The sequence below is a fragment of the Mauremys mutica genome, chromosome 18, assembly GCF_020497125.1.
Source record: "Mauremys mutica isolate MM-2020 ecotype Southern chromosome 18, ASM2049712v1, whole genome shotgun sequence".
In the NCBI taxonomy this organism is placed as follows: Eukaryota; Metazoa; Chordata; order Testudines; family Geoemydidae; genus Mauremys; species Mauremys mutica.
Genome location: NC_059089.1, coordinates 23,928,942 through 23,952,368, shown reverse-complemented (window position 1 = coordinate 23,952,368; position 23,427 = coordinate 23,928,942). Strand labels below are relative to the sequence as shown.

The 23,427-nt window shown below is 46.7% G+C and overlaps 1 protein-coding gene across 6 annotated transcripts in view; it reads left to right on the top strand.

The window, feature by feature from the left end:
- The window catches only part of KCNT1 (potassium sodium-activated channel subfamily T member 1), a 191,010-nt gene that overhangs the window by 124,330 nt on the left and 43,253 nt on the right, over window positions 1-23,427 (top strand). For 5 of the 6 annotated variants that reach the window (XM_044992813.1, XM_044992818.1, XM_044992817.1 and 2 more), the window contains 11 exons: window positions 795-854; window positions 1,943-1,991; window positions 3,129-3,188; window positions 6,902-6,976; window positions 8,047-8,130; window positions 9,345-9,439; window positions 13,373-13,553; window positions 14,753-14,917; window positions 15,923-16,059; window positions 20,627-20,690; window positions 21,967-22,075. In XM_044992813.1, the coding sequence (XP_044848748.1) occupies window positions 795-854; window positions 1,943-1,991; window positions 3,129-3,188; window positions 6,902-6,976; window positions 8,047-8,130; window positions 9,345-9,439; window positions 13,373-13,553; window positions 14,753-14,917; window positions 15,923-16,059; window positions 20,627-20,690; window positions 21,967-22,075 (1,079 nt within the window). The remainder of the gene's footprint in view (window positions 1-794; window positions 855-1,942; window positions 1,992-3,128; window positions 3,189-6,901; window positions 6,977-8,046; window positions 8,131-9,344; window positions 9,440-13,372; window positions 13,554-14,752; window positions 14,918-15,922; window positions 16,060-20,626; window positions 20,691-21,966; window positions 22,076-23,427) is intronic. The other variant, XM_044992819.1, reaches the window with a different exon arrangement.

Here is a 23,427-nt window from a genome sequence, read left to right as displayed (position 1 = left end):
GTGCAAAGCAATTTGGTACCATCTGAAACATGCATTGTTGCTTTACAGTCTTCTGCTCTCCCCACCCAACCCACCTGTCCGGGATGCTTAATTGTGAAGAGCCATGCTACCTGGCTCCCACGCTTGTGTTTCCGGGTTGTGCAGTGTCGTCACTCTGCATTGTGCCAAGCAGAATGGTTAACCACTCGCATTCATTCCCGTTTCCACTCATTAGCATCGTGGCAGCCCTTGAACTTGGCTCTTGGTTAACTGCTCTGGAGAGCAGGGAGCAGAGGGTCAGTTTTAGTGCCACTGGTCAGAATTTGAATTAGTGGTTAAGCTTTTAATAACTGCAGGTAAAAAAAATATCTCTAGGACAAGCGCGGTTAGTTGGCTTTTATTGATTGATTGATTGATTTTAGCCTGCCAGAGCGATGCAGCAAAACTGCCTGCGTTAGTCACACCTTGGGGCTGGTCTTTATAGGTGCAGAGTGTCTGCAACTCTCAGTGAAGTCAATGGGCTCTGGCCCCCTGGATTAAAACCACTCTAATTGCTGGGTATTATTATTATTATAGACCGTGCTGCATACGTCCGCTGATAGCACAGCTAGCACCGACAATCCAGTTGGTTTCTGCAGCTTCCAGGCTCTTTCTCCTTTTGGGAACAATGGCTTTGGTACCAACCTGCGTCGCTTTCATGAAGTTAAGAGGCAGGCTCCAACCTGGATTATTTTTTCTCTTTCACTGGCCCCTTGGGCTGGTCTGTTGGATCTTACTGATTGTCTCCCTCTTGGTTTGTGTTTCTCTTGTCTTAGCTGGGAATGCGAAAAGCAGAATTACTCAACCTTCAACCAGTCGTCTACAGAAATAAACTGGTAAGTTGCTAATAGCACTTAAATCCTGCTCCTCTCTAACCAGTTTTTGGGGAGCCCAGTAATATGAATTTCTGATGCTTGTGGCTGCCTGTAGCCACTGGTTGTCCATAGTGATGCAGCTGTCAAAGGAAGAGAGAGAATATGAATCTCAGTAACAAAGGGATTGAGATGCACAGTTAGAAAAGCATCCACTGTTCCGCTTTTGGAAATGGGTAATTCTCCATGCAGAGGGTATTCTCAGTAATCTGTTTAACAATACTCTCATACAATTCAGCACGATTGCTCTTGCTTGCTGGGGTAGGCCTGGATGTGCATGGGAAATGAATTTCACCTCAAGCGGGTTTGCGTTGTCTAGGGTCAGAACTAGCACGTCGCCTGTGAGCGGTTTCATACTCAGGTTTGCGGTTCAAATTCTGTCTAGTTTCTGCTAAACAAGTCTAATGGAGAAAGTTGTCCTGGAGTGAGAACAGTTACTGGTTCCAGCTAATGGATCCTGTCAGTCTCTCCCACTGGAGCATGTAGGGTTTTAGGTGGCTGAGCCTAATTGTAGTTCACCAGAGATTCAGTTCTGGAGCTTTGTGAATATCAAGACTTACAGTTGTTGAGGATTCTGCAACCTTCTCCAGTTTGATTCCCTTTGCACCCTGAGTCTCCGAGATTTGCTGGAATTATTCAACTCATTCAAAACCTGAATTCACTCCCAAACTGCTTAGTCCTAGATGGTTTTCACCTGAATCCATCCATTGGTTCAGGTTCACCAAAAACTCATCCCACGTTCATGTATCTGGCCTAAGTTTGGGATTTCTAGCAGTGAGTCTCACCGGGTTTACAGTTTTATTACTGAAGTTTTGCAAAAGGGAATGACACAGAATTAGCTGGGCCTGAACCAGGCTCTAGGCTTAAAGACCCATAACTTTGAGGAAATTCAGATCTGGATGCAGACTTTGCATTTTTGAATAATAATAATAATAATGAATTTGATAAAGACATAGATCAGTAAATGTTGACATCACACCTGTTGGGTGAAACATCGAACGGTTTGTTTAAAACAGATTCCAATTTAGGACCATTTTGAATTTTCTTTTTAGGGCTCCAATCTTATGGGTGGATAGAAAAATGCCATTATGGGCAATACAGGTAAGTGACTGAACCAGAGGCATTGTCACACAAAATCCATCACACAAAAGGCATACGGTATTTATTTTGTGCAAGGTTTGTTCTGTGTCATCAGTGTTTCTCTGTGCATCTTTCTTCCTGGAACAAATCCTTGAAGACTGATAAATAGAGGACACAGATTTCCCTGATGAGTGGAAATAGATTGTGTTTTTCTGCTGTGAACAGCAAGATGACCCTAGGTGAAACTTACAAATGCCGATGGAAAAGATAACAGTCTGTTTAAGCAAATGTTTGTGAAGATAAAACTGAGTTTTGCACAGCTCTGCTCTCCTGGTTCAATAGAGCCTGGGATAATGTGGGTCTACAGTGGAGCCAAATAAGGTTCAGGGGATCAAGGACCTCCAAGAAGGTTCATCCCCCAGTACCGCCCCAGTCTTTTTATCTCTGATCTTTAGATGTTCTTGGGTGGGGGAAGGGAAGGGAAGGTGTTATGGGTCCAACATGTTTGGCTGTTTTTACTCTGAGTTATTTTATTGGTGAAAAATTTCCCTGTGATGAATTTTTTTAAAAAGGTAAAATCTCATCTCCATTAAACTCGATAGTAAAACTCCTCTTGTCATCAGTGGGGCCAGGATTTTAGCCCAAGGATTTGTCTAACCCCGAAGTGGCACTGCTTTATCTATACCAGTACGGTTAAAACAGCACAGGCCCTAGTGTGGATGCAGTTCTATGGGTATAAAGGGAATAAGCTATACCAGTATAAGGCACCTTAATAATTGCCCCACACTAGGGACTGTATCAGCCTATTTATTATTTGTTAAATCAAAATAATCCCCCCTCCCCCCAACCGGCATAGCTGCACTGATACAAGACCTGTATAGAGCAGACTGACATCTCTTTGAAGTTTGACAACAGACGTGTGATGTGGAAATGGAGGATTTCCCATTGTGATCCCCAATCTGTGCCACTCCCATGTTGTCCTGGGGTTCAGTAAAGGTCCTTCACACCCTCCGTGGTTGGCAACTTCCATATTTGTTTGTAAACCAGGTGGGAATGCTCAGTGAGCGAGATCATTTGAGTGGCTGGATAGCCTCAGACCTCTTCGATGATGCTTCAAATCAAACCCAAGGCAATTATATTCTTTTATATTTTTTTCAGGTTAGCGTAGCTTTAATCAGCTTCCTAGAGACCATGCTTCTCATCTATCTCAGCTACAAGGTAAGAGCCCTCCAAGTAATGGATTTAAAGTTTAAGGCCCAATCAAACACTCCTTGAAATCAATGGCAGTCTCCTTTCTCATTCCCTCTCACTCTGCAGCAGCTGCTCTGTTCAGATCACTCCCGACACAGCTTTACTGTGGGTATTGGAAATTCAAACCTGGACTGAATTTTGCAATGGCCTGTGTCTTTTTTTATGGTCCAAACAAATCCCAGATCCAAGCACGCACTGAATATCAGAATATTAAAAACATGGATCTGAATTCTGCAGCTTGAATCTCATCTCTAATGCCCATGAAAGTCTCCCAGCTCTCGTTCATCACTGAGCTCGCTGAACTGAAACACACACTCTTCAGTAGGCACACAAGGGAAATATTCCTGCAAGTGAAGAAAAGTCAATTTGTTTCATACAGCAAATAAAAGATGCTTACCAGCATATGGCCCCTGGCACCTCCATGCAGCTCTGTTGCTGAGTCCTGTCACAGGGATTGATCCTGAATGGCGCTGAGTGTTGTGAACTTGATCCAGCAAAGCCTGGAAGCAAGTGACTGACTTGAAGCTCACAAGGAGTCTCACTGACTTCAGTCCCATGCTCTCTTCAGGCCAGAGTGTGCTGCCCCCCGTAGGACTGAGTGGCGGGAGTGCTCGGTGGAGTACATGAGAACATAAGAGCTGCCATGTGGGGACAGTCCATGGTCCATCATGTCCAGGATCCTGTCTCCGACAGTGGCCCATCCCAGAGCTTTGGGGGAGGGTACAGAACAAGGCACTCGTGCCGTGATCTTCCCCTGTCTTCCATGCCCAGCTTCTGGGGAGTCTAGCCACAGCCATCCCTAGAGTGGGGGCGTGGTCTGAAATGAGTGGAAGATCTGGAAAGAAGTGGATCCCAATGGACGGACCTTTGTAAAAGGGACTTTAATTGGGGGTTGGTCCTGCTTTGAGCAGGGGATTGGACTAGATGACCTCCTGAGGTCCCTTCCAACCCTGATATTCTATGATTCCATGACTGTGGCAGCATCAGCTCCCATAGCGCCCCCGGTGTCCGGTCTACCTTCCCTCAGGGAGGCTTTGTCCGGCAGCTGTCCCTCTCAGCCCCAGAAAGGGACTCAGCAAAGGAAATGAAAGGGCCTTCCACTCTCCTGAGTTACCTTTCACTCTGCTGTCTCACAGAGCTCTGTCCCTTTGGACCCAGCCCCTACCTGAGCCACTGACCTCAGGGCTCCCTCCCTGCTCCCCAGAGTCCTTCCCCCCGAGTCTGGATCCTTATTCCCAGTCTGCCTCCATGCCACCTGCCTGGGGCTTGGCCTTTTTCAGGAGCCTCCTTCTCTCCTGACACCCTCTCCCTTCAGGGCTTGATCCTGGAGGCAACCTCCCTCCTGCAGCTGTTCCCCAGACCTGTATGGAAATCACCTGGCTCCTTCCCAGCTGGGTCTGATAACCAAACAGCCATCTCATCCCAGCCAGTCAGGATCAGCTGGGGGGGGAAGCTTAGTCATCAAAGGCGAGACTGAGCCCAGCTCCCCTTAAAGGGCCAGCCGGCCTGGGACGGGCCCAGCTGCGACGTTAATCTTCAACTTCATTGCCTTCAGAAGAGAGGCTGAACACGCCAATGCCTATAAATTCCATTTTTTGCCACAGAGCTATTAGATTCATAACAGCCATTTTATCTCCCTTCTGTCAGATGCCTGAAACCTCCTTGGACCAGTTTTCTGCACATCGGCATAGCTGTTCGCCGCTATTCTCATTACAGCCCAAGCAGATGGATTATGTTCTGTATCATTTACTGAGCTTTCCCACAAAGGAGTCTCCAAAATAGCACAAATGGGGCACTTTTCAAACAACATGGATTTTCTTTTAGTTTTGTGGACAGAACTTCTTTCTCCCACAGTCACCTTGTGTGCTACCGTTCGTGTCTGTGCATTGGCGGAGTCATTTGGTTTCATACCGTCCCATAAGCGCCACCTTTTGTGGCAGCCTCAGCTTAGAAGCCACTGAGATAGAAATAGCTTTTATCCATCGGGGTTCTCCTACCAGCTGAGAGTTGGGGGCAGCATGGAGGGGACCATTCCTTGCTTCGTCTGTTCTGTGTAGGAGAAGAGGACTTCTACTTCCAGGCCTGTCATTCTGGCTCCTTTTACCCTCAGAGAAAGAAGGCCTCAATAAATATCATCTCAGAGTCCTTTGGAGCATTTTTTTTTTGTTCTTTCTAGCCTGTGATATTTTTCTGGACAGCTTAGTCATACTGTGTGTAGCTGGGTGTATCAGCGCTGGCCTTGTCAGACAGGTGTCCTTTAAAAGGACCCCCATCTGGGTTTTCAATAAGGTTTGAAGCACGTTGGATGCCCTCTCTCATCGTCACACTTGTAGGCAGATGAGCTGATCCCTAAAATCCTGTCGCTTTAATCAGATGATTCTACAGTCTTGTGTCTGGTGGGAAGGCTCTGCAAGCTGGCTGCAGAGAGAGGGAGACAGGAGCAGCCTAATTCTCCATTGCCAGCCCTTTGTGCATCACTTTCACCAGTACAAAATGGGTGCAGGACACTGATTTTTGGTGGCATTTTGCAACTACTTTGCACTAATGTAAATGAGGCAAAAGGGAATCAGATCTAGAAATTCTCTTCTCATCTCTATTGTGGGAATTGTTCAGCCAATATAGAGGCTATTTGTCTTTTCTTCTTTATCTTTCACTGAGGCACCACAAGTTCAAGTGAATATATTGTAGTAGCTGGGCAGACAGGGAGTTTTCCTTCACTCACATTTGATTTCATGTCCTACCTAAGCCCTCCATTGACTCTTGCCGCTGCGCCCACCTGGATGAAGGAATGACACAGAATATTTTGGAATAGGGGGAATCCAAAGAGATATCAGTATCAAATCTTCTGTGGCCAGCCAGGAAGAACCCTAGAAGTGCGCTTATTTTACTCCTTCTCAAAGAGAATCTGGAGTGTCTCTAAAACAGAACACCGAGGAGTCCCGGGAAAGCTTGGCTGTCCACAGTCAGGGGCCTCCCAAGTTAGAATTCAATGCCTGGTAGTGAGCAGGATACAATGGTCCATCAGAACAGGGCTCTGTTGTAAATAGACGTCTCCCATTCTTTTCCAATGCTTAGCCCACCCCAGAGGGCCACAGAGGGAGGACAGCCCTAGGGAGGCTTTTAAAAAGCTCTAGTTACCTTGAAAAAGACAGAGAGCTGAGAGAATTGCTCCTGAAAGCAGAAAAGTTCCCTGGAAATCCAGAGGCCTCTAAACTGGGTTAGAACCTGCTCCATTCAAGGTGAAAGGCTAGTACACTGGCACTCTGTTCCCCTGCTCTTCTTTACAATCTCTGTTCCATTGTTGTTGTTGTGTGAGTGCTGACGGTGTTCTGGAACAATAGGACTCGGTCCTGCTTCAAGGAGGTGATAGTCTAGGGGTCTTTGCTGCCTGTGTCATAAACTAAGCTTCACTCAGAAATTATCCACTGACCTCCCACATCTCATCCCCTTCTTGCTGTTCATCCCGCTCGCTCCTCATGTCTTATCTAAAATGTAGATTATAAGTTCTTTGGGAAAAGGACCAAGGCTGCTTCTGCCTGCTATGAAATACCCAGCATTTTCCTGGCTGCTACAACATCATAATAGCTGGAAATGACCCAAATCGGAACCTTTTAAATTGTCCTTTTCAGTATTCTTCCGGGATTATTTAATTAAACTGTGCATTTTTTTTCATTCTGCAGGGAAACATCTGGGAGCAGATTTTTCGCATTTCATTCATCCTTGAAATGATCAACACGGTGCCCTTTATAATCACAGTAAGTGTTTGCTCTTGACATTTTTAAACCAATCACATTTCAATAAATGCTACGCTACAATGTTTTCATTATGAAACCATGATTAATGGGCGTCTGTCCTATAACAGGAAATGTTAAGAGCAGGTCAACTCCTCTCCCCCTCCCCTAAACCTTTTTTTCAGTAACAAATGACTTTCTGTGGAAAACGTTCATTTTTGTTGGGTTCAAAAAGGCTTTTCATGAAATTCAGCTGGTTTCATTTCCATGTCAGAACCCGGGACTGGCTGCATTTCTCCTGGTTCCATGGTTGGTTGTGAAAATGCTGCATAACTCTAGGATTGTATGGAAGACGCTCTGCCTGCCGTCAGCCCTGATACTGCATTGTTTGTGACCCACTCAGATACTGGCCAATGTACTCAAGCCCCCTGCACCAGCGCAGAGCTCACTGCAGGATCATGGCCAAACTTTGTAGCCATAATTCAGCTCCACCGGTGTCAGTGACTTTGGAAGACGGAGCATAGACAGGTCTCAGGTGTTTGCATCTAACCTAGATTGCAATGCTGCTCAGTTAGAGCCATGCACTTGGCCAGTATAGTCAAGGCTACAGAGACTTGGGGAAGATCGTGGAAACTCTATTCCAAGGTCTGGAACTTGAACTGATGTAAATCAAAGTAGTTCCATTGAAATCAGTAGTGTTATGCCAACTTGCACCAACATAAGAACGGCCATACCGGGTCAGACCAATGGTCCATCTAGCCCAGTATCCTGACTTCCAACAGTGGCCAATGCCAGGTGCCCCAGAGGGAATGAACAGAACAGATCATCACCAAGTGATCATCCCGTGTCGCCCATTCCCAGCTTCTGGCCAGTTGAGGATCTGACCCTATCTTTGCAGCAGGCAGTTTCTGTAATCTTTTGAGGCCAATTATCCTCATGCATTCCTCTGCCAAAACTTTGGAAATTAGATTCTTAGGGAGTAGGGCTAATAATTGACTATTTACTTATTTATTGTTTATGACTTATTTAATAAAGGAGCATTGATTTTTCTGAGTGTTTTTCAAATAAACCTGCAAATAACTATTGTTTTCTAGATATTCTGGTCCCCTTTACGGAATTTGTTTATTCCAGTTTTTCTGAACTGCTGGCTGGCCAAGTACGCCCTGGAAAACATGATAGTGAGTAGCCAAAGATCACCCACTCCCTTCCAGCGTAACCAGAAGAGTAGCCTGGCAGTCTTCTTACTATTGTTTCGGGATGCTTGTTTTACACTAATATTGAGAGAGAAACTGTAAATTTCAGGCGTCCTTAACAATGCCCCATCTTTGGAGAGTATCTCAATGCTCTCCACTTGACACCTTAAATCAAGAGGTAGCAGGCTCTTATGTGCTCTAGGACCCTATTGTCCTGTGGATTATGCTGCCAAGACGGTGACTCAAATTTATACTTAGGGCCAGATTTTCAGGTGCACAGGACCCACAACTGGGGCCAAATGTTTAAAAGACCCTGGCACCCAACAGCTCCCATTGTGACCCTTAGTACCAGATTTAGATGCTTTTCTGAAAATCTGGCCACTTACTGAGGTGTCTAAATGGGATTTGAGTTCTAGTGGAGATCGGAGTCCTTCTGAAAGCTTTGCCCATGGGGACTGTAGATGAATTCTTAAGACCTGCGTTCACAGAATGCTTCTAAATTGCATGTTAATGGGTGCTTTGAAGCTGGCTCTTAGCAATTTGGCACAATTCTCTGCGTATTATTTATTTGTTTATTTATTTCATGTTTATTTCATGTTCATTATGGCTGTGCATAAGGCCAACCCAGAATGCAGCCCCACCGTGCCGGGCATTGTACAAACACAGACCAGTAGACGGTCCCTGCCCTGAAGAGTTTGCAATGTTACAACAGGACAGAAATGGCTTTTCCCATTTCCCTCCATCTGTCATCGCTACATCCTCCTCGTTACCCAGGCTTGCTACCTCCAGGCCTTAACTGCCTCCTCCTCACCTCCCATGCACAGGATCGCTCCAGTCTCTGTCACTAGATCCTCTTCATCATTGGTCTCTTCCGCACCATCCCTGGCACTAATGCCCTGACCCGTGACTTGGCCCTCTCCCCCAGCTTGGCTGCATTCAGAAGTGATGACATGATGCCTCACGATGCCATTTTCAGAGCTGCACTCTGCAGTGTCTCAGGTCTGGGGACAGAATAGGCCAATACTTATTCCTTACAGAAATGCATGTGATACTTTTTAAAAGGGACAGATTCTGGCCTGAGTTGCTTCCAACGCAACCCTTTGGAAGTCAGCAAGGTTGCACAAGTATAACAGAGCGGTAGGTTTGCACCCAAGTATTTATCCTAGTCATCCGCCAAGTGAGACTTCTCCTTTTTCCAGAATGACCTGCACCGAGCAATACAGAGGACACAATCCGCCATGTTCAATCAGGTGCTGATTCTGATTTGTACCCTGCTGTGTCTTGTTTTCACAGGGTAAGCAGTTTTGTTTGGTTTTTCTAAACCCTTGACCTGGCTGCATGCCACATTCATTGGTGAAATAAGTAATGTGACATAAGGCAGTGATTAAATAGATCGAGGGAAAGGCTAAGACCCTGATCCTCTCAAGGCTTACGTACAGGCCTAGCATTTTACCCTGTGAGGAGTCATGCGCATGTGCATGACTTTGCAAGATCGGGCCCTAACAGAGCGTGCTGGAGTATGGTGGTCTGAAATGTGACAGGCAGAACTTTCTTCTGTGGGTGTCACTTTTATCCTGTTGTTGTGGCAGGAAAAATCATGTTAGAGCCTCTTCCGGCTGCAGGTTCCCCAGCTTTCTGGAGCAGAAAGTTGTGTAGGGAGGCTGCATAGCTGGCTGGAAGTTTCCCACCCATCTGACGTGAAGCTCCAGCCCAAAGTGCAATGAGACAAACAAATTCAGCCATGTCATAGGCCAGAGGAGCTGCTCAGGATAGTGAGAGCACAGAGGTCCTATAAAGGCTTTTGACCCCCTGCTCCAATCCTCACCATTCTAGGGCCACACATTCAGATTACGTCAGTAAACCAGCTTTTGTTTGCTGCATGCTGCTGTGGTTGGGGAAGGGGAAGGGACCAAGTCACAGGAGAGAGCAAAATTGCTAAGGAATTAGCTCAAATGAGCAGTTGGGAGAACCATAAGTTTAGTATGGGCTTTGAAGAGCTGCCTCTTGCAGTGGTTTTGGCTTGAATTTCTTCAGTTCCTTTCATGTTCTTTCAAGATATTCAGCCCAGAAACCCATAGAAGCCTCCAGACTTTTGTTGCTCATCTGAACATAAACTGAGCTCCAGACCTTTTGAAGTTCACAAATAACTGTTGCTAGTAGGAATTTTTTTCTGCTCCATTAACACTGTTAGCAGAACCACAGCACTATTGCATTGAAGTCACTAGGCATGCGAGTACCATATACAAATATGTTATTGGTTGGCAACATAGGTGAGGGCAAGATTTTCAAAATCATGTGAGAAAATATCTGCCTGCCTAATTTGCACACACAGTGAACAGAATTGCATCTACACATTAGACACTTACTCCCCTATGTGTTTCAAGCACAATTACTTTTCTGTGGCTCCTGTTCTGGAGCATTTGACCTTGGCAAGGTGAGAGAAGGGCCCGTGCTCCAAGCCCGAACTGGCACACCTCCTCCATCTACATAGACAGAACATCAGCCCTTCAAGCTTCTTTGCTTTCTCCTTCTCTAGAGCATGGGGTAAATGTGACTTAAGAAAATAAAACCCTCTGTTGGATGCATGATGTGTGGTGGGTTTTTTTTGTTTTTGTTGTAACACAACCAAGTCAGCCCAGTAGAGATTGTTTTTCAGTCGCTCTTTGAAACCGGCCCCTGGGATAATGGCATGTGGCAAGATACATGATAGACCAATTGCACTGCTGTTCCCTGCGGATATGATCTGAGGCCAAGTGCTCTTCTAGGTGGTTAGAATCATCATGTGGCCGCGCTGCTAGCAGTCAGACACAAAGGCAGAACGGCTGATCTATTGATTTTTTTTTCTTTTTTCTGACTCCTTTCCCTTCTCTTCATCTCCATGCAAAAATATTTGTTTCCTCTTTAAGCAGTGGGAGGAAATATTGTTCACCTCTGGAGGGCACAGGTGTCAGTGTCCAGATAACCTGTCATGTATTTGCTAACTGGCTGTTGCTTTTGTTATTGGAGGGGGGGTTTGTGTTGTGGGGGGAGGGACGGGGGGACGGGACAGAAACTTCTTTACTAAAAGCAGCATTGATTCAATGGTGTTTTCACCCCCTCTTGGTTACACTGCCTCCTACATGGTGCTCTTGAGGGCAAAGAATCCTTTTAATGCACCCAGACACCAGGAGGGGGAGCAAGGCTGAAGGGGCCTCCATAGCAGAAACTGTCTTGCTTTCAAAGGTCTAATGGAAAAGTCAACAAAACCGACTTTACAAGCTACCTTGTGCACTTTGTCGGTGCTATTTCCTGTTGACCTGAACAATAGAAACTAGAGTGTTTGGTGTAGGGTTGAATTCTCATGCCCGTGAGTGAGTGCTGGGATTGATTATCTGCCTGGCTCCCATTGGCTTTCACTGGAGGAGTGCACCAAACCCCCCATACTGTGATTCTGCCCATGGCTGCAGCAGGAATTTTCCAATCTGATTCCAATTGGATTCTGTAGAGTCCTGGAGAGGACTATATAAATATATATATTGATCAAAGCATCATAGTTTAGGGCTGTTTACCCAAACCAAACTGAGCTCTCAAGCCTTTTAATCTCCATCCATCACAAATTATACAAGGCCAAATCCTGGGTCCATTGAGCTCAAGGGGGGGCTTGACCATTGGTCTCAATGGGGTCAGTATTTAGTTTTATGGGATTAAGGCCCAGATCTGGTGTAAATCAGCATTTGACTTTGATGGAGCTTTACCAGTTTACACCAGCTGGAAGTGATCCTAAATGTTCAGAACACTTTATTGTAGCATTTTGATTTGTTGTTTTCTTTACTTTTTTTGGAGCCTGATCTTCGGAAGTGGTGATGGCTGATAAAAGAATCAGACGCGCTCCACTGACTCAGAGCTTCTCCTTACTTTGCTTTGTCCTCCTGAACACTCAGCTTCAGGCAGCCCAATTCCTATTTTAGGAGCCAGTGATTGTCTCTAATTACATGATTTTAACAGAATCTTGTTAATTGGAGCATGCCAGGATCAAGGCTGGCTTATGTAAGTGCACATGGCTCAGGGCAGGGCAGTAAGTGCTGTGACGTCCAGGGCGATTCTTGTGATTTTCAAAGGGGAGATATTTGTTGGACACTAATTCGGCTGTGATGGCTTGTACATTAAGGCCATTGCATTTCCGAAATATGCAGTTCATCTGGAGGAGGTTGCCATGGTTGCTCTATTGCCATTTGTCTAATGGGTCATGGAGGCATCTGCTAATTAACAGAACCCTTTACCCCGTGCATTTAAAACAACATGGACGTCTTTCCATTGTTAGGTATTTCATGTCTAGTTAGACTTTTGACATTTTTTTACATCTCCACTGGTCTGGACTTTGAATGTAACATACCAGTTAAGCTGTAAGTGGACACAAAGTGAAGCTGATGAGTATGATAGGTCTAAACAGCCTGACAGGTCTTTTTAAATAAAAACAACCCACAGTACACTTTGCCTTTAGCAGCCCATGCCCTCTGTGACTCTATGCGTATTTCCTGGCCTGTCTGATAGCACTAGAATTAAATTCCAAGGCTACTTCTCCATTATTTCTGTTCACCAAGATGACTTTTAACCTGCATGCCTCTCAAGAGATGCTGACTGACTACTGAGGAGATCAGCTGCTTGGTTCCAGAGGGTTTGTGTTTCCAAAGAGAAAAGTGGTGCAGTGCGAAGTGAAATGTATTAGCAGCATCGTGCTTGCTGAAGAATCTCACTTGAAATCAGTCATGAGACTGAGAGCCCTTAATGTCATCTGAGTCATATCAAGGATGGAATGAGTGTCCTGTTTACCTTTCTGCAACACTTGGTTCTGTCAGAAACATAGGGCCTTGGACTCCATGATGTCTACATAAGTGGGGGTGTAATACTGGAGTGTGGTACCTGATGGCGAGAGTTTGGGGTAATGTTCTGATGAGGATGTTAATTGAGGGGGAGGATTATCTGAGCCAAACTGAACCTCTAAACTAGAAGTGCTGTCAAGCTGGCCAGATTTATCCCACTGACAATACTGGTGATACACCAGGGATGAATTCTGCCCATGAGTCTGGTAGGTTTAAGGCTTCTTCTAAGACATTCTCCAGCCCTCTTCCCCCACTGGCATCAGAAGGAGTGGAGGGCATTATACATTGCAGGATCAGGAACCTGATGTTCCTGGAGTGCCGTGTGAAAGCCTAATTGACACATGTTCCCTTTCCCCCGCTCCCTCCAGAACTTGTGGCATCCAGCATTTAGAAAGAGCAGGCGACAACCTCTCCCTCTTCAAGTCCTTCTACTTCTGTATCGTCACCTTCTCCACCGTGGGCTATGGAGATGTGACCCCAAAGATCTGGCCCTCGCAGCTCCTGGTGGTTATAATGATTTGCGTTGCCCTTGTCGTGCTGCCCCTGCAGGTAAGCGACACAGCCATGAAGAAAAAGATGCGCTCAGCCTATATTAGAAATGGCAGCGTTGCTGGTGTGTCATGGACCGTGAGAAGGACCAGCAGGAGGGTGATTTCCACTTCACTAGCCAGTTGACTGGGAACATGATTTGAGAGTTCCAGAGGAGACAGAGGAATTCTCAACCCATGGTATGGAGAGAACTTAGTTTCTGCTCTGAGGCACTGTCAACCGGCGGCTGAGCCGTGGCATTCGATGCATCACGTCTGGGAGCAAACAAGCCAGTGCTCCTTCTCCGCCAGCCAGCCGCATGATGCGGCAGTGACAGCCTGTTGCCTGCAGTTGTCACTGTCTGTCACCGCTTAGTGTCAGGTGAGGGGAATAGGGAAATGCTCTTAGAAAAGATTTTCCTCTGGGATTGAATAGCCAACATGTATTTCCTTCCCATCTGTCCCTAAACGGAACAAGCAGAGAGGGGTGTGTGTGTGTGTGTGTGTGTGTGTGTGTGTCCACTAGCAGGATAGCTAGAAAACACATTGTCACAGTTTGCAGGTACCTCCCAGAAATGGCTAAGATGGCATGCGAGGGAGCTGTGGGGAGGAATTTTGTCACAAAGGGCCATAAGCAAAAAGAAACCTCATCCTTTGCCCCAGCACAAGAGATATTCACCAACATAATCGGAAGTGCTCTGTGTATGCAACGCTGTATGTTCACATACTGTGATGTGTGTTCATTTTAACGTGTATACATGTGTGTTGAGTATACATATGTGGTACAATACAGGCATGCCTAGCACTGTACAGGGCATGTACACTAAAGAAAATCTCATGATGTTTGTCATTTAAGTTTCTTGAAATGAAGCGACCCTTTTCCAAGGGGGTGTACAAGTTAGCACACGTGTGTCTAGTCTGTCTATCCTATCTGTGTCTTCTCCATTCTCTCGCTCTTACAGGCATTTGTATGATGCCCTTCACCATAGCATTAAACACAGATTACATTCCTGTATATTACACACAACACTGTACATGTATAAACTCAACTGTCCTTTATCCAGAGCTCTCTTAACACTGCACAGGGGTATGTGGCTAACCAGGGGACATTATAACTATGGCTGTGCAGTTTGTAGCCGTGAAAGTGTTCTGAATCCTTGAATGCATTCGGCCCACCCCACAGTCTGTCTCACCCCATGAGTTGTCTGCCTTTGTTTGCAGTTCGAGGAGCTTGTGTACCTCTGGATGGAACGTCAGAAATCAGGAGGGAATTACAGCCGCCACCGAGCACAGACGGAGAAACACGTTGTCCTGTGTGTCAGTTCCCTCAAGATCGACCTCCTGATGGACTTTCTGAACGAGTTCTACGCCCATCCCCGGCTGCAGGTAAAGGCAGAGGTGTCTTATTTCAGGGCTACCGGTGTTAGTAGTTGAACAAGTGTCCTTTCTGAGCTCTCCATACTGCTAGACATTGCTGTGGGTAATGAGTGCACCCCCCAGCACTGAGCACATGGAAGAGGGAAGCAAAGGACATGTGACAGGAATACATACAAGGTAAAAAATATCAGTTCAACCAGATTAGTCTTCAGTATAGTCTGGTAATTGGTTTCAATTCACTGTATAGAATGCATGAATCAGTATATGGAAACAGCACAGAAGAAATACATATTGTAGTAGTCCTGGTAGATTCAACAGCCTGCAATACATACCTCCCTCTATGCCACAACAATGGACACACTCTATTGGGGCTAGTTCGGGTTTTTCTGCAGCGCTTGTTGCTGTAGTATCCAAGCACATTGAAAATGCCTATATCAGTGTGTTATTTTTTTATGTTAGAAGGTGTTTACCAAATTGAATGCCTTATACTATATAAATAAAATGTTTGCTTGTTGAACCCCAGATGATTTACCCAGCTCCGAATGGAATAATCAAGTCTAATCAGCGCCGTTTATCAGTGGATGGCTGTAACTTTCACCCCACTACTATTAAGAGTGGCTCACATGCACCTTGTATTTGCATTTAATTCAAGAACCAATCAAGATTTCACTGTCTCATTGTCAGCCTTGATTCAATGTAGATTTCATTTTTGAAGGCTTGTCAATTTCTCTAAATATACAGAGCCCCACTTTTCTGAGCCAAATCTTCAGGCCTTTAATCATTCAATTGTCAAATGTGCCTACATTAGAGCCATTGTGCAAACATGAGTGGGGGAAAACACTGTGTGTGCTTCAAACTCTTGTGACATCCCAGCGCTGGTGCAAAGTGATATCACACCATTAATAGCGTAATGCCGAAACCTGCATAGAATTGCCCGCTCAATCAGCGAGTGAAATGATCTTACCACTTTTGCGCTGTCAGGCTGCCAAGCAAACACTGGCTTTTTTCTTTCAGGATTACTACGTAGTGATACTTTGCCCAACAGAGATGGATATACAAGTTCGGCGGGTCCTTCAAATTCCTCTGTGGTCTCAGCGAGTGATATATCTTCAGGGGTCTGCACTGAAAGATCAGGATCTCATGAGAGCAAAGTGAGTATAGAGCCAATCTTAGCAAGACCCACAGAGGAGGGGAAGGGGAATAGCCCTCCAAGACTCCTGCTGTGGCTACCAGCATATGTGTTCTCTGTTATTCAGAGCAAGAGCTGTGCATGTCTGTGCTGTAGCATTGGTTACACTGCTATACAGCTTACTAGAGAAGCATGGGAGAGTCAAAACACTCCAGCAGGGAAACTTCTCTCACTGGTGGGTGGCTTCAATCGCCATATCGTTTTTTAAAAGAGGAATGCATTACAGTGCAAATCTCCAAGCAGTGGCTGTGATCCATCCAGAAATGCTATTTTGTATGCTATTGCCTAAAAATTTTGACAGTTCCCATCAGCCAGACACAAAGGTGAGAAGGTGCCATGAAGAAAAGCAGCTTACTAAGGCCTGGTTTACACTAGAAAATTGAGTTGGTTTAACTACATTGCTCAGGTAGAAATATCTACCCCACTGAGTGGTGTAGTTAAGCAGACCTAACCCGCAGTGGTTACAGTGCTAGGTTGCCGGAAGAATTCTTCCTAGCTACCATCTCTCAGGGAATGGATTAGCTATCCACCCCTCCACCCCGTTGGCGTAGGCATGTCTACACGGAAGCATTCTGTGGCACAGCTGTGCCTCTGTAGCATGTCAAGTGTAGAGAAGCCCTTATTGAGGACATCCATTTCAGTGCTGACAGCTCAAGATAGAACAGTAACTGGGCGAACAGTAAAGCCACATTTAAAACTCATTGTCATGGTGCTCTCATAGGCTGGCGTGTTAGTCTGACCCCAGTATAAACAGTCATGAAAGATTCATGCACCACAGATGTCAGTTTTCTCTGCCATCACTGTAAAATTCTTAAAAATAGACATCAGATCATTGAACTCTAGCTAGGGGTCCTTCATTTTGTGGATAACAAGCCTTGAGGGGTGGACTGGAAATGTAATAATGGGACTTTAAAATTCTTTAAAGGCTGCCAATTACTAGTTCCTTTTGAATCCAATCCTACCCCAGTAGAACTCTCTTAAGAAACTCTGCACTTAACTGGTTGTTAAGGTGCCTAGAATAATGGATTGAAATTTTTTCTTGTTTCTGGATTCAGCAGCCAGTAATAGAAATTGACGGCAGGAGGCACAGAAACCCAGGTTTATCATCTCCTGTGAAATGCAAGAGCCTGGATGCCCAATGCCTCCTTCTCCCCAAGAGCTGGAGAAACAAAAAAGAGAATAACCCCCCCGCGCCCCAAAGAACCTGCTTTTACTAACAGTGTAACTCTAACTGTATCCAGTAAAGTAACTGGTAATAATAGTGGCCCTTCTAGATCTGAGGCTCTCAAAGCACTTTGCAAAGATGAATTGTGACGCGCAGCGCCCCTGAGAGGTAGCTTAATTCTGTGCTTATTTTTCGGGTGACCTGCCCCAGGGCACACTTGAGTTAGCAGTAAGGGCCGAGGTGGAGTTGAGGAGCCCCCTGGTCCAACGATTAGGAAACATTTGCTAGCTAGAGCGAGACGTGGCCCCTGCACAAGTAAGGGCTGCGTGGGGCGGGGGGACTTGATGCCAGTGGAGTAATGTGGTAGAGCTTCGCTCTAGCTTCCCTGCTCCTGCATGTCCCTCCATGCCCCACCCTGGTGGGTCCCCTCCTTCCCTTACTCAGGGGTGGGACCAGGGGCACAGTGATTTCCTCCAGCAGAGCTCCCGTGCACAGCAGGATTTCTTCATTTGGCCATCTCCAGCTGCAGCCCGAAGTGGCCTTAGCAAATGGAGAGTCCAGCCCAGGGTTGACACTAGCGCAACACAATTCGCAGCTCAACCCAGTTTCAAATCATAGCAGCTACCCCAAGGTCTAATGTGCCAATGTAGACAAGGCTTTGTCTTCCTGTCCCGTCCAGCATTGCACATACCACTGACCCACTTTCCAAACCCTGCTTCTCTTCTTCCCTTCCACCCCAGAGCCCTTTTTCCTACTTTGCTTTTCTAGTCCTCCCCCTTTTCCCCCTCTCTTGAATTCTCAGCATGTACTTACTGCTCCGAGGACAGTTTACACATCCCTTGAAACACTGAAACTGGTCTTTAATTTTCCTGGCTGTTTGTGTGTCTCTCTCCATTGCCTTATAAATGCCAGTGGCGTAAACTCGCTTTGTAGGGACATCGTTCACTGTGTCTGCTGGGGCCTCTTTGGGGAAATGACATTTTAATTAAAATCAGAGAGAGAGAAATCATGTTTAAATCAAGGTAACTGGAGAAAGAGAGAAGGCAACACAAGCGGTCACACTATATCTCCTTATAAAGACATCGCTCTGCAAAGGCAGCGGAAAGCACCACTGAGGATCGTACTGGGAGAGGGGACAGTGGAAGGCAGCCAGAAGGGAAGGGGCTCTTCGCTATTTAATATTGTGCATTTCACGTGGATTGCTCATTTCCGGAGCGAGAGCACTTACAAGAAACCTATCACAGCCAGGACTCTTCCAGGATAGAATGTATGCGGTGAGGCACCTGTGTGTCTTTTAAGTGTGGGTTCATCCCCCCCCCTCCCCGCCCCCCAGTTCATGCAGTGCCACAAAGGGAGACTGGAGGTTTGTCCTCACTGAGGGGTTTTACTCCAGAGGTGCTGCACCAGGGCAAGCCGCTACTGCAGACACACCTGAAACCAGAGTCATCCACTTTTTACACCTGCGCGACACGTCTGTTGGGGGTTTGCTCGGGTGCAGCACTTTAATAAAGTTACTCGGGTGCAAAAATCCTCAGTTGGGACAAGCCCTGGGAGAAGCATTTCCAGAGGCTCCTCCTAGCGCAGTTCGTGCAAGCAGGTTCTAGCATGCATAATTGTGCAGGTTTGTGTATATATTCGGCAGGCCTGTCCCTGTGCCCAGTGCTGCTCTGTGTGGCTCTCCCCGTACAATGGACTCTCTCATCTCCGGTGACTCAAGGAACCACCTGTGTCAGACAAGGCTGGGCAGGATCCTGGTGCAGAGTTGCTTTCCAAAGCAGACCCTTAAGAAGCAATGACCCATCCCCGCTGCCCTGCCGGCTGCACATTTATGATCAATCGTGTTTATTACAACAGTGCTTAGGGGCTGGCCAAGGACCGGCACTGTTTGCGCCAGGTGCGATACAGACCTAGGGCATGTGGTCACTGCAGAGTTAACTCAGGTTTTAACTTGGCTGTTGCCCCTTATCTGTCTCCTGTCTCCAGACAAAACTCTCTCCCCTGAGCATGCTGGTGCTTTGCATTCAGGCTAGCTGGCCTGTTGTGAGGTATAGGCTAACCCCATTGCCCTCTTTGCAATCAAACGCAGGCTAAATCACTCGAGCGCCGATAGTCCTCCAGTGCCTTCTCGCATTCCCCGCCCCCCATGTGTCCGAGAAGTTCTCCCACAATTCACTGGGAAAGACTCGTAGAGCGGCTGAGTTTTCTGCAGAGCTAAGAGCTTTGGGATGTGCCCCAGCGTCCCAGCGCCTCACACGAGGGAGTGCGGTGGCACTGTGGACACAGTCAATGGGCACACTCGAGTCTGGCTCTGCGGCGTGACTGCTAGCCCGGCCCGTGTGCTGATCCCCCAAGTTAACTCTGCCGTCTAACTAGACAAGACAGATGCAGAGCTGCGACCTATGGCAATTAGAGCCGCTTTCCACCGTTCACCAAGTGTTTCATGTCTGTCGCCTGCCAGAGCCAGAAGCTCCCTTGTTTAATTACCTGAGGTGTGCCAGGTCCTCCCACCGCTGAAATAAAACCGTGGAGAAATACCGGCTGGCTTTCTGTGGCATTCACACCCGCCTGTGCAGAGAGCAGCCATCTGCTCGCAGCCCTGTTGGCTTCCTCCGGGGGTGGTGGCGTGATGCTCCCCAGCAATACTCAGGGTTGTGAGGCACCTCGCCTCTACCAGCCCTTCACATAGAATCATAGATTATTAGGGACCTCAGGAGATCATCTAGTCCAACCCCCTGCTCAAAGCAGGACCAATCTCCAAATGGCCCCCTCAAGGATTGAACTCACACCCCTGGGTTTAGTAGGCCACTGCTCAAACCACTGAGCTATCCATGAAACAGTCTCATTTGTGCCCCCTGTAGCTCAGCTCCCTGAAACCGAAAGCCTCTAGCTATGCAAGCCGCCGGCCGTGGTGTCTCTGTGCTGGCTAGGGACAGACACACACCAACCTCAGCGCCCCCTGGAGGTGTTCCCCTGCCGTGTCCAGCCTGTAACCGCAGGATGCTCACAGAAATTATCAAGCCCCTGTCCCCAAGGGAACAGTAAGCACACGGTTTGACTGGTACAACTGGGATCAGGCCCTTTATAACAGCCCTGCTGTTCCCCGTCTGCTGTATTTAATTTGCTACATATTTACTAACAGCAGCATGAAATGGCCTTCTTGCAGGTTACCTCTGCTCCTCTTGTAACGTGACAGGGATGGGAAGAAGGGCTGGTTACCTGATTCCCAGCAAACGTTAGCAGTGCCCAGGTGTGCCGTCTTTTATGACCACCCAGAAACCAGGCCGGCGGACTCTCTAGCTGAGTGCATGTGAGATGAAGAAGCTCCCTGGATGTGTGTGATTCACAGAACCCTTTGTGTTTTCAGGATGGATAATGGAGAGGCCTGTTTCATTCTCAGCAGTCGAAACGAGGCAGACCGCACGGCCGCGGTAAGACAGGGCTGGGTTTACTGGTGCATCATAGCTGTTTAAAGCCAGAAGGGACCATTATAAACTAGTCTGACCTCCTGCATAATCCAGGCCAAAGACCCTCCCCCGAAAGGAGGTGGCAGTTAGCAGAGTCTGGTTTCGCTCTGTGGAACTCTGCTTATGGGTGCTAACAAACTTATAATGCTAATACTAATTTACATTGCCTGGGGCAAGTTATCCCATCCCTTCCTAGGGCAGGGATTCTTGTTCTTTCCTCTGAAGCATCCGCTCTTGAAGACAGAGATACTGGACTGGAGGAAGTCCTGAGCCAGTATAGTAATTCCAATGTAAATGTACCCTCAGTAACACTACAGAGAACAGGCGAAGGGTGACCACTCCTCATGGTTCAGGGAATAGCGTGACTAAAACCCTTGCAATAACAAATCTGTAACACAGAGATTGACGAGCCGGCTGCTAACAGAGATGGCAGTAGAAGCTTGTGTGTTAAGATCAAGAGGGCTGGGGTTCAGTCACTTGAATTTAAGTGCATCCTCTAAAAAACTCTGGAGGGAAATGCCGATATGGTTTGAGTACATCACTGGAAGCAGCTAAACGAGAGGCCTGGTCTGCCTGCTGCCCTCTGGTTGGCGAATGAGCAAGGAGCCTGGGGAAGGACACACCGGGTTGAGCTGGGAGGAAGTGACCTGCAGAATGAAAGTCAGGGTCTCTTTAGGACCCCTTGTAGGTCTGTTTTCTTTAGCCAGGAGGGAACCTGCCCTTGAATAGTGGCCACAGAACAAGTTGAGCCTAGGGCGGCACTCCTCACGTAGTGGAGATAGTTCATATTGAATTATTATTTACCAAGATTTCAGGCATATCTTCTCATCAGATCCCTGGGGCAGGTGGGCAGGTATGTAACCCTCTGTGCTGGTATTGAGATGACCCAGATTCCAACATGTACCTGTGTGTATGGCCTGTATCCGATCCTGTGTATATAACAAATCAGCTACCGGTCTGGGATGCCAGGAGGTTAAGGCTGGGCTATTCAAAGGACCCCGCAGGAAATCTGCAAATCCTAGACTGAACTCAGTTTATTTTTCCTGTTTCGCTTCCAGACTCCACATTTGTTCTGGAGGGGCAACCTGGGAGGGTTGGGTGTTTGCAGTGAACCTGCCTGTGCTTGTCTCTCTGTGATCACTATTGCTTGTGAGTTAAGCCTAAAACATGGAGGTGCTGGAACCTACTGAGCTGCCGGAGGGATGCTTACAGCATTGCTCTTGCCTTTCTCTTTCATCAGGACCATCAGACCATCCTGAGAGCCTGGGCTGTGAAGGATTTTGCTCCCAACTGCCCCCTCTACGTTCAGATTCTAAAGCCTGAAAACAAGTTTCATGTCAAGTTTGCTGGTGAGTTTGCTGTGAGCAGATGAGGGCTTCCCCCGGAAGGCCAGATCCACCTGCCTTACTCACACCAGGAGCCCTGAGGGGAGACTCAGTGCTGAACACAGCCACCAATCTACAGATGTTCCCGAATATTCACTGCTACTCGCCACCAATGGGTTCCCGTGTTTCTTCCAGCCACCAGTCTGAACCTCTCACTGCCCGAGTTGCCACTGCCCTCGTGGCGTGAGCTCTAGTTTCTTGGTCCTTCTAGCAGCTATTTTAGGATATTCATCCTCTGCCTGTTGCATCACAGAAATTAAATTGAATAAAAAAGAGCTCCGGAGGTGATCTGACCAGCCGAACTTCGGGACTGGGCAAATTGGTAGAAACTATATTAGGGGACAGAACTATCAGACACATAGATAAACACAATTTGTCGGAAGAAGCGATACGGCTTTTATAAAGAGAAATCACACCTCACCGTTTTATTAGAATTCTTTTGAAGGCACCAACAAGCATGAAGATAAGGGTGATCCAATCGATATAATGTACTTGGATTTTTAGAAGGCCTTAGACAAGGTCCCTCACCAAAGGCTCTTAAGGAAACTAATTAGTCATGGGGGAAGAGGGAAAGTCCTCTGATGGATCAGTAACTGGTAAAAAGATAGGAAACAAAGGGTTAGAATAAATGGTCATGTGTTCTAATGCAGAGAGGTGAACAAAGGGGACCCCCAAGAATCTATATTGGGACCAGTCCTATTCAACATATTCATTAATGAGCTGGAAAATGGGGTGAACAGCGAAGAGGCAAAGTTTGCAGATGTTACAAAATTATTCATGGCAATTAAGTCCAAAGCTGTCTGTGAACAGAGGGATCTCACACAACTGGGTGTCTGGGCAGCAAAATGGCAGATGAAATTCAACGTTGATAAGGCAAACAGAAAGTTAGGAGCTATTAGGAAAGGGATAGAAAATAAGACGGAGAATATCATAATGCCACAATATAAATTCATGGTGTGCCCTCACCTTGATTGCTGGGTCCCATTCTGGTTAAAAAGGAGATAGTGGAACTGGAAGAAGTTCAACGAAGGGCAACAAAGATGCTCAAGGGGATGGAACGACTTCTGTGCAAAAAGCGACAGAAATGATTAAACGGTTCAGATTACAAAGGAGACGCTTAAGGGGGCATATGCTAGAGGTCTATAAAATCATGAATAGGGTGGGAAAAGTGAATAAAGAAGTGTTATTTACCCATTCCTGCAAAGGAAAAAACAGATGAAATAAATAGGCAGCGAGTTTAATAAAAACAAGAGGAAGTACTTTTTCACACAAATGCACAATTAACCTGTGGAACTCATTGCCGTGGGATGGTGCGA